Source organism: Portunus trituberculatus, chromosome 17 (genome assembly GCF_017591435.1).
Source record: "Portunus trituberculatus isolate SZX2019 chromosome 17, ASM1759143v1, whole genome shotgun sequence".
In the NCBI taxonomy this organism is placed as follows: domain Eukaryota; kingdom Metazoa; phylum Arthropoda; class Malacostraca; order Decapoda; family Portunidae; genus Portunus; species Portunus trituberculatus.
In genome coordinates this window covers 2,480,001-2,490,662 of record NC_059271.1, presented here as the reverse complement: position 1 = coordinate 2,490,662, position 10,662 = coordinate 2,480,001, and the positions used below count along the sequence as shown (strand labels likewise).

General features: G+C 40.9%; 2 protein-coding genes across 2 annotated transcripts in view; both read left to right on the top strand.

Moving 5' to 3' along the window:
* Positions 1-368: 368 nt before the first annotated feature.
* LOC123505160 (protein CLP1 homolog) lies at positions 369-8,952 on the top strand. The gene is made up of 9 exons (XM_045256305.1): positions 369-615; positions 1,288-1,441; positions 2,108-2,269; positions 2,923-3,157; positions 3,515-3,685; positions 3,910-4,097; positions 4,559-4,778; positions 5,322-5,412; positions 8,716-8,952. Exons 2-9 carry the CDS (start codon positions 1,358-1,360, stop codon positions 8,825-8,827), a joined length of 1,263 nt encoding a protein of 420 aa, XP_045112240.1. The 5' UTR covers positions 369-615; positions 1,288-1,357; the 3' UTR covers positions 8,828-8,952.
* Positions 8,953-10,161: 1,209 nt separating this feature from the next.
* Positions 10,162-10,662, top strand: part of LOC123505161 (protein canopy 4-like) — a 9,783-nt gene continuing 9,282 nt past the window's right edge. Inside the window, exon 1 of the mRNA XM_045256306.1 lies at positions 10,162-10,334. Within this exon, the coding sequence (XP_045112241.1) occupies positions 10,223-10,334 (112 nt within the window). The 5' untranslated portion in view covers positions 10,162-10,222. The remainder of the gene's footprint in view (positions 10,335-10,662) is intronic.

The window sequence follows — 10,662 nt, the reverse complement described above, 5'->3', positions numbered from 1 at the left end:
AAAGACAGAATGATTGATAAATTGATTACTTTTATCATTAGTGTGTGTGTGTTCTCCTTGGTCTACGGTACCTTTCTACCTCTTGCAGATGCAATTTGCAATTTGCAACGAAGAGAGTAAATCAAGAACAGTGCATGCTAAAATTCCACCATAACCAAAGAACGTAGAATATATATATATATATATATATATATATATATATATATATATATATATATATATATATATATATATATATATATATATATATATATATATATATATATATATATATATATATATATATATATATATATATATATATATATATATATATATATATATAATTATTGACAGTGCAATGAAAAGACGCTTCAGACACATAGAAGCCGTTGTAAAGACTGCCTCCCAACGTTGTCTGTTCGTGTGTCAGTCTGAGTGTAGGAAAACATAAACAAAGTGTAAGCCACAGCCAGACACTTCACCACACCACCTGCTTTTCATAGTATTCACCCCACACAGTCACACACCACACCCAGACACACGCCAGGCAGCTCACCACAGCACCAAGAGAGATCCAGTACCAGCGGGGCATAGGAGGAGGTGTCGGCGCACGAGTATTGCTTCCAGGCGCCGGTGAGTAGCACGCCACTATAGCCTGATACACCAGCCTCTTCATGTTGCCTTAGAGCAGTAGTTCTCAAACTTTTCCTTAGCGAGTATTACTTGGAGGTGTGGTAGTTCCACCTGGTTCCTGAAAAAATGAAAAACTCTTCCAGTAAATATCAATTTATTCACAAGAGGAACACACAAATCAACTAACAAGGAACACAACTCTATTTAATGGGAGGGATGCATCAGTTTTTCTCCACCAGCTGATCGATGCCAGATTACCTTGTGTAAGGCAATGAGATTTTTGTGAAATGAATTAATTTAATAGGTATAACTAGAAATCATATAGGATCCCGAATATTCTCATGCACCCCCTGGAAGGCCTTCACGTACCACTAGTGGCATGTGTACCACAGGTTGGGAATCACTGCCTTAGAGAGAGTCTGCTCCAAGCTACTCATGGCTGTTTTAGTGATCAGTTTAGTGATGTTTCACATATTTGTTATCTAGACTACTTAGCAAATAGCAGATCATTATTACTTCATTTATTTATTACTTTTTAAGTGTGTGGAGGAAAAGTTTCCCATCATTCTTCTTTTGGTCAGTGGTGCAAAGTATAAGCTTTGTGAACAGTATCAGAATTAGTGACAGTATGCTTTTAATTTTACCTCTTAAATCTATCTCTGCTCCCGACAGACTGTGTCCCGCGGTGCCTCCTCTGCTGTGTGTCCTGCCTCTCATCAGCTGAGGAGTGAACAGCGGCACCATGGGTGAGAAGGAGTTCAAGCTGGAGCAGGACTGTGAGCTGCGCTTTGAAGTGGAGAGCAAGAAGGAAACAGTTGACCTTAAGGTTTGTATCTCAAGTGTTATTCATCTGCCATTGTCAAGATGTAAAAGTTGTTATTATTTACTTGTTGAGCCATTGTCTTGATTAGTTCCATGTATGGATTGGAAAAAAAAAAAGATACAGGTGTTGCCATGTTTTTTCTTACCACACTAGTAAAAGAGCAGAAGAGTTAGAGGAAGTGTATTAATGGTGACAGAATTTATCTCCTTTCTTCAGGTACTAAAGAGAATAAGGGAAGACATTTCAGTTTATCGTTCATGAATGCAATAATAAGTGTCAGTATCCCAGAAGCCTTGAGTCCAGTCTTCCTGTATCTTGTGTTGCATATACTGTACCTGCACTGTGTATATTTTTTCTTTCTGTCAGTGTTACGATTTGAGGTTCAACATGCACATAAACCAAAAAGTGTTCCAGACAAGAATTATAACTACTTTATTTGTGGAATAGGGGAAGCTGGCCAAGGACAACAAAAAAGAAAAAGAAAATGCCCACTTGATTGCCAGTTCCCTAAAAGATTAAGAGACTTAGCCAAAAATCCAGAAAAAATGTCTCTAAACCTCCCTCTTAAAAGAAGTCAAATCGTAGGAAGTCATCACATTACGTATTATTATGTATGTTATGTAGAAAAAATGGAAATTGTAAAGTTGGTGAAATGACTTTGCCTTGCAGCTGATTAGTGGCAAGGCAGAAATGTTTGGCACTGAACTGGCACCAGACAAACCGTACACCTTCTACCCTGGAGCCAAGGTTGCCGTCTACACCTGGCATGGATGTACTCTCAAGCTCACAGGGAACACAGAGGGTACTTACATTGCTAAGGAGACGCCCATGGTAGGTGTTGCAGCCAGCCCCTTCACCCTCCCCTCTTTGTTACTACTTGGAGCGTCATCTAGATTGTCTTATTGCCTACTTTCTCTAACTCTTGATGGGTTACATGTGGCACAAGAATCCTTATTTCCTCTTATCCTTCCAGATCAGTGTTGTATTTTTGTGGTCTCTCTCTCTCTCTCTCTCTCTCTCTCTCTCTCTCTCTCTCTCTCTCTCTCTCTCTCTCTCTCTCTCTCTTGTTTCTCCTGATGTCCTGTGTCATCCTCTCTGGTGTGTAGCTGCAGCCATCACCACCACTCCTCAGGATTAATTTTTCATAACTTTCACAGTCCAAGCTAAAGATGTACGAGGAGTTAGATTTTATAAGAATTTTACTGCCCACTCTTTTTACTGTGCCTCGAATGTAGCTTGATGAATCAGAGGACATGCATGATAATGATATTAATGCTTTCCTCCTTGTCAGCCTTTGGAATCTTCCTTACTTCCTTGCTTTTCCCTCTCTCTCTCCTACCCTCCCTTTCTCCCTTCCTTCCTTCCTTCCTTCCTTCCTTCCTTCAATTCTTTCTTTCTTTCTTTCTTTCTTTCTTTCTCCCTCCCTCCTTCCCTCCCTCCCTCCCTCTCAGTGTAGGTAAAGACAGATTGTGCCATGCCTGCAGGTGATGTACTTGAACACCCATGCCTGCCTGGAGCGGCTCAGGAAACATGCTGACGAGGGTCTAAATCGAGGCGAGAAGAACCGCGGCCCCGTCACCATGGTGGTGGGCCCCGGTGCTGTGGGCAAGTCAACTCTGTGCCGAATTCTGCTTAACTATGGTGTGCGGATGGGCCGGCGACCTATCTTTGTGGACCTGGATGTGGGCCAGGGGGCCATCTCCATCCCTGGCACCATTGGTGAGTATCCACTGCATCAGGGACACAAGCCCACACCCTAAAAATATCTAGAGAGAGAGAGAGAGAGAGAGATTGTGTCCTGCGAAGGCTATATGTCTATAATGGAAAGATCTCATGATATTGTCTAAGAAACCAAATTTTATTTAATTAGGTGAACATTATCATCAGGATAACAAGGTAAGTTTGTTTGGAGGCTTTCAAAATTATAATTAGGTATGTTGATGATATTTATTTATGAAGTTAATGCTTTCAGAGAATTTCATCTCAATTTTTTTCCTTCAGTGAGATCCTTCACTTCTGTTAATATGAAAAAAAAGCTTAAAGCATTTGATCCTCTGACAACAAAGGTTCCTGCAGGTGCACTCTTGGTGGAGCGGGCCGCCTCTGTGGGTGAAGGCTTCTCCCAGGAGGCCCCACTGGTGTACACCTTTGGCCACCTCACACCAGCCAGCAACCCCACACTATACAACATCCTGGTGTCACGCATGGCCTCCACCATCCAGGAGAAGATGGCACGGAACAGGAAAGGTTAGTGGCTGAGAAGGAAAAGAGAGAATGTAGCAGAGAGATGGAAGGAAGTGTGTGATGATGGTGTGTGTGTGTGTGTGAGTGTGTGGTGATGCTCTGGGCCACCCCATGCAGGGACTGGCGGCATAGTTTGTAGATGGATATATTGTGTGGTTCTGTGTACAGCACTGTAGTAATCCACTTATACCTGCATTCACTTGTGTGTTTTCCCATTGTGTGTTCAGTGGCAGCGTCAGGGGTGGTGATCAACACGTGTGGGTGGGTGAAGGACGAGGGTTACAAGAGCCTGACTCATGTGGCGCAGGCGTTTGAGGTGGATGTGATCATTGTGCTGGACCAGGAGCGTCTGTACAATGAGCTGGTGCGGGACATTCCCTTCATCAAGGTGGTCTTTCTTCCCAAGAGTGGTGGGGTGAGTGGTCAGTGTGTCTCCTGAGTTGTGTGATCATGGTGATCAGGCACTGAACTGCCAAGATCTCCTATAACACCGTCATAATCACCAAACGTGGAATTATATTAGTGAATCTACAGATTTTGGGATATTATTAAGAAATTGGTCTAATTTTGGTCTGAAGAGACTTATGGTGTCTTTGGTAAAATTAGAGTATAGCTTTCATGATAATAATTACAAATTCTATGAATACTATTCTCTCTCTCTCTCTCTCTCTCTCTCTCTCTCTCTCTCTCTCTCTCTCTCTCTCTCTCTCTCTCTCTCTCTCTAACACATACAGACAAAAAACTTACCTTAGTTTTTCACTGTTACCATGGTGTATACAAAGAGTGGGACAGAGTAATATATAAGAAATATTAATTATCAGATAAACTCCAGAACATGTTGTGAGGGATGCATTGTGAGACAGTAAGTGTTTGCAGGTAGTGGAAGGCACCCAAGCCATGCGAGCTGCCACCCGCGACGACCGCATCCGTGAGTACTACTACGGCCTTCACACCAAATACCACCCACACAGCTTTGAGGTCAAGATGTCACACTTCCAGATATACAAGATTGGGGCGCCAGCCTTGCCAGATTCCTGCATGCCGGCAGACATGAAAGTGGATGACCACATGACAAAGCTGGTGCCAGTCGAGCCAGGTGAGGAGCAAACAGTGAGAGGCAGCGAGTTAGTGGCATATGTTTGTTCCTGCTTAGTAACCTTTTAAAGCAGCTTGTACCAGTAAATTTTAAGTGACTGTTTATCTTTATTGTATGGTTTCAGTCATCAATATCTCCAGTTAACAAAGAAACAAACATAATAAAGTTTTTGTTAAAAAAAAATAGACTTGTATGCAGCAGTGTGTGTGTGTATACCATAAGTTATACTGCAAGAAAATGTGAGACCACAGATCTCTTCATGATTTTGACCTTAAATTGAGTCTCACTTTGCAAACTTTGATTTAGACACACTGCTGGGGGGCACAGCTGTTCTCCATCTTGAATGCATGATGTAGTCACCCCATGACTCAGTGCCTAATGGGAATAGACTCTGTGATGTTACTCATCGTCTTCAAATTGAAAACCATTCCAAATGAATTATGAAGTTCTTTGTAGCTGAATAATGCATCCCAATGTATTAATGAATGAGTTCAATTTTGACTCCTTTATTGTTGTAGTTGAATGATCCTTGTCACTGTTCAGGTGTGAAGCTGAAGCACCATATCCTTGCCGTGAGCCTGGCCAACGAGCCGGAGGAGCTGCTCACCGCCAACGTGGCCGGCTTCATCTGTGTGTGAGTCACTCGCCATCCTTTGGTGTTTGTGTGTGTATTTACCTAATTGTATTTACCTAATTGTAACATACGAGAAAAGAGCTATGCTCGTGTTGTCCCGTCTCCATATCTATTAATGTCCAGCTTTTTCTTAAAATCATGAATATTCCTTGCGTTGACCACTTCCACGTCTAAACTATTCCATGCTTCCACCCTTCTATGAGGGAAGCTATATTTTTTCACATCTCTCCTATAAGTGGCCATTTTTAGTTTTTTCCCATGCCCTCTCGACATTCTTCCATTCCACATACACAGATCTTCCCTATCCATTTTTTCCATGCCAATCATCACTCTGTATATTGCTATCAGGTCTCCCCTTTCTCTTCTGTTTTCCAGGGTTGGAAGTTGCATTCTTTTCAGTCTGTCTTCATAAGTCAAATCTCTTAAGTCAGGCACCATTTTCGTTGCAGCCCTCTGTACTTTCTCTAGTTTCCTTATGTGTTTCTTTAAGTTCGAGCCCACTGTATTGTTGCATATTCAAGCCTCGGTCTTATCATTGCAGTAATTATTTTCTTCATCATTTCTTCATCTAGATATACTGAACGCCACTCTTATGTTCCTCAATAAGTTCAATACTTCTCCAATTATTTTGTTTATATGTCTCTCTGGCGATAGGTCATTGGTAATTGTCACCCCAAGGTCTTTTTCTTCATGACTGGTTTTATGTCTTCATTTCCTATCTTGTACATACTCCTGATTCTTCTTTCACTCTTGCCAAACTCTATTTTCTTGCATTTTGTCGTGTTGAACTCCATTTGCCATGTACAGCTCCATTTCCATATTCTGTCCAAGTCTTCCTGGAGTAGTTCGCAATCTTTGTCACATCTCACTTTTCTTAACAATTTTGCATCGTCTGCAAATAGGCTCACATAACTGGACACCCCATCCACCATGTCATTTATGTAGACTGCGAACATTACTGGTGCCAACACTGATCCCTGTGGAACTCCACTCTCCACCAATCCCCATTCTGATGGTCTGTCCTTAATTATTGTTCTCATTTCTCTTCCTACCAAAAGTCTTCCATCCATTTTAGTAAACTGCCATGCACTCCTCCTACCATTTCAAGTTTCCAGATCAGTCTCTGGTGTGGTACCTTATCAAAGGCCTTTTTTAAATCCAGATATATTCCATCAGCCCAACCATCTCTTTCCTGTATTACATCTATCACCCTCGAATAGTAACATATCAGGTTTGTCGTGCATGAACGCCCTTTTCTAAAACCAAATTGACACTCACAAAGTATGTCATTTTCTCCAAGAAGTCTGTCCATCTATTCTTCACCACCCTCTCACACATCTTAGCTACCACACTTGTAAGTGACACTGGTCTATAGTTCAATGGGTCTCTCTTGTTACCTGATTTATAGATTGGGACAATGTTAGCTCTTTTCCAGTCTTGGGGCACTACACCTTCCCTTAATGAGGCATCAATTACTTCACAAACTTTTTCTGCCAATTGCTCCCTGCATTCTCTTAAAATCCATCCTGATACCCCATCAGGTCCCACAGCTTTTCTCACTTCTAAACTCCCCATCATGTTCTTGATCTCCTCCACAGTTACTTGAAACTCCTTCATAATCCCTTTCTGTTCCATTACCAGTGGTTTGTCAAAAGCAGTCTCCTTTGTGAATACCTTCCGAAAGCATCCATTCATAGCCTCTGCCATTTCCTGGGATCTTCACTGCATACTCCATTTACTTCTAAACTTTCAATACTTTCTCTATTTTTGATGTTGTTGTTCACATGTCTGTAAAAAGCCTTGGTTGGTCTTTACATTTATCAATTATATCCTTTTCTTGTTTCTTTCTTTCTTCTCTTCTAATCAACACATATTCATTTCTTGCTCTTTTGTAACTTTCCCACTGCTTAATCCGTCTTTTCCTTCTCCACCTCTTCCATGCATCCTCTTTTCTTGTTCTAGCCTTTTCACATCTATCGTTAAACCAGTCCTGCTTTCCAACTTCTCTATGTTGTCTTATTGGTACAAATTTTTCTCACCTTCTTTGTATATTTTTATAAATTCCTTCCACTTTTCATTTGCTCCTTAGCACTCTTGAATTTCATCCAATTTGTCTCTTGAAAGAATTTCTTTAGGTTTCCAAAATCTGTCTTGGCATAATTCCATCTTCCCACTTTATATTCTTCATTTCTTCTAGATTTCTCTTCATCTATCACCTTGAACTCCAAAACTGCATGATCACTCTTTGCTAAAGGGCACTCCACCCTCATCTCCTCAATGACCATTGGCTCTGTACTAAAGACCAAGTCCAGTCTTGACGATGCTCCCTCTCCTCCAAACCTAGTATCTTCTTTGACCCACTGAGTTAACACATTTTCCATTGCCAGTGTCAATAGTGTATTTCCCATGTTGTCTCTGATCCTTCCATTGACCAGTCCTCCCAACACACCTCTTTACAATTAAAATCTCCCATCATTATAGTTCGTTCACAGCCACCCAACATTTCTTCCAGACATGTTCCTGTATCACTTATCATTTCTTCATATTCCTGTACTGACCATGCATTTGTCTTAGGTGGTACGTACACCACTATGTAGTGCCTCTTTTTCCTTCATTAGTTTCTGCTCTGATCTTTAGCACTTCTGCCTTTCCCATACCTTTTTCACTTGATCCACCTTTATATCTTTTTAACCAGCAACATCACTCCTCCTCCCATCTTACCTACTCTATTTCTTTTCCAAACATTATATTTCCTTCTCCAACCTTCATCAGGTCTTCTCCTCTCTCAGTTTTGTTTCAGTAAGACCCACAATATCTGGGTTCTTGTCCCTCAAGTAATCGTTGAGTTCTAAAATCCCCGATATCACTCCATTTATGTTGGAATACATTACATTTCGCTCATATGTAAGTTTCTTTAGTCCTTTCTTGCTGTACTTTTCTGGGTTATGAACCACTTCCTCAGTCTCATATCCAAGATTCTCCAGAAAAACTCTTTCTTCTCCTCTTCTGTCCTCTCTGCAGTCTCTGACGAGACAGCCAGACGTTACCCTACGGAACAAGCTCAGAGCTTGTGTGTGTGTGTGTGTGTGTGTGTGTGTGTGTGTGTGTGTGTGTCTAAAGATGTATGAAATGAAACCTGGCCATAATACAACTCAAATGCTCAAAAAATGTGTGTGGCTGGCTGGTGAGGCACATGTGTGCATCTCTTGTTTAGGAGTAGTATTGTATGCAGTGGTCTTCTCGTTTCCTTTCTTTCTCTTACATGAAAACACACAGTTAATGTAGGTAATCCTCTCCTTGCAGGTTAGATGTTGATGAAGAGACCAAGATGGTGAAGGTGTTGTCTCCTCAGCCAAAACCACTGCCCAAAAAATTGTACATATTAACTGATATTCAGTTTATGGATTCATCATAGAAAAGTTGTAAAAGTTGTAAAAGGGTATAAATCCAAATGATTTAACTTTCTTAAGTGATTTTCTAGATTATTTTATGATGTAAGAGTGTTAGTTTTTATAATAAATCACACATTTCTAATGGTAATACTTTGTTTTCAAAATCTTTATTATTTATGATAAAACCTACAAAACAATATCAATCAGAGTTTAGACTGAGGTGAAACATCAAAAGTTGATCCCAAAGCAAGGAAGAAATCCTTGCAGTGACTGAGGCAACAAAGGCCCTGAAAATCCTTGTCTTCTGGTGACGAGGTCGCTGTGCGACTGATACAGGATAACCTAGATGGGCCCTGGTGGCCCTTTGTTATCCTATTATTTATGTTATGTTATGTTATGTTATGAGTTACATTATCTAGCGCAGGGATTTTCAACCTTTTTCTCATTAAGAACCCCCTGAGTTATAAGACCATTTACCCGAACCCTCAGTGATCTGACATCAAACAGAATGTTAATTTAGTGACTGACACTAACTCGATATGCAATGGTATTGCAAAGGAAAGTATTAGATCAGCCATCTAAGTACCCCTGGATATCTTCACATGAATCCCTAGAATTTTGCAAATCCCAGTTTGAGAATCCATGATCTTGCTAGTTAGAGACCTTGGCTTCCATACAAGCAGTCTACAGATAAATATTTGTTTTTATTGTAAATCTCAAGTTGGTGCACTATTGAGTCAAGAGAGAGAGAGAGAGAGAGGGGGGGGAGGAAGGGGGAGGGGGACTGAAGAGCTGTACTGTAGAACCAATGTTACATGGTACAGTAAATACTCTGAGATTGAAGGAAATGTCAAATTGTCAATTGAAAGTGAGTAACATCATCATATATCCACCGATCAAACTGGTGTGACTAATAATTCATAACGGAACAGAAAGTACTGACGAATCAATCTATTAGGGGGAAGTGGAGGTAAGAGGAAGTTCCTCTGACAGACAGGAAGGGCATGCCAATTAAAGAATTAGACCGTAATCACTGCCATTCCTGCTTCGATATGTCTTTCAGCGGTCTGCCGAGAACATGTAGCCAACAAGTCATGGTTATGGGAATGGATGGGACAGATGAAGGCAAGGAAAACAGAACAGTAAAAACAACATTAAGTACATGATATGAAAACGGAATCTATGATAGACACAAAATATGAACACATAGAGAGAGACTAAAATAAAAAAAACAGTGAATTTAAGTAGGAATGAAGCAATGAATAATAATAATAAGAAGAAGAAGAAAAAAAAAAAAAAAAAAGAGAAAGACTCCGTTAAAAAGGCGAGTGTCAGTATTCATCAACTGCTGCTGACAATGATACAGTGTGTCGGCAAAACAACTTCCTGCTGTCAGCCACCACGCCGCCACTACCACAATGAGACTCTGGTGGGTGTACGTGGCGGTTGTCTTGCTGTCCGTGGCGGTGAGGGGCAAGAAGAACATAGAGGAGGAGGAGTATGGCGTGAGATATGCCTCGGAGTGTGAAGGTGAGCTGTTGTATTGGGACCAGAAGGGAAGGAAGCCAACACACATTACTAGTTCATGTTTTGCCCTCTGAAATTTTTATCTAGATTGGGAAAACTCAGTTGGTAAATTTGCAGTTTCAACAATATAGCCTATCTTATATTTCTTTTTCCCTATGTCTAACAAGCTTGGGGACCTCCTGGGAAAGCGCGGTTTTAGGCTGGGGAAACCTAACCTAACCTAAATTCTGTCCTGAAGTTATTATTCATTTCCGATAGGGTAAAATGGGGTTAGAAATGCTGGTAGAAGTGTGATCTAGACCGTGAGAATGTGTAGAGTTAGTGTGGTGTA

Coding starts and splice junctions, on each gene's coding strand:
- LOC123505160 (XM_045256305.1), top strand. CDS start 1,358: ATGGGTGAGAAGGAGTTCAAGCTGGAGCAGGACTGTGAGCTGCGCTTT. Junction 2,270..2,922: donor TTGCTAAGGAGACGCCCATG/GTAGGTGTTGCA, acceptor CCATGCCTGCAG/GTGATGTACTTGAACACCCA. Junction 4,779..5,321: donor GCTGGTGCCAGTCGAGCCAG/GTGAGGAGCAAA, acceptor GTCACTGTTCAG/GTGTGAAGCTGAAGCACCAT.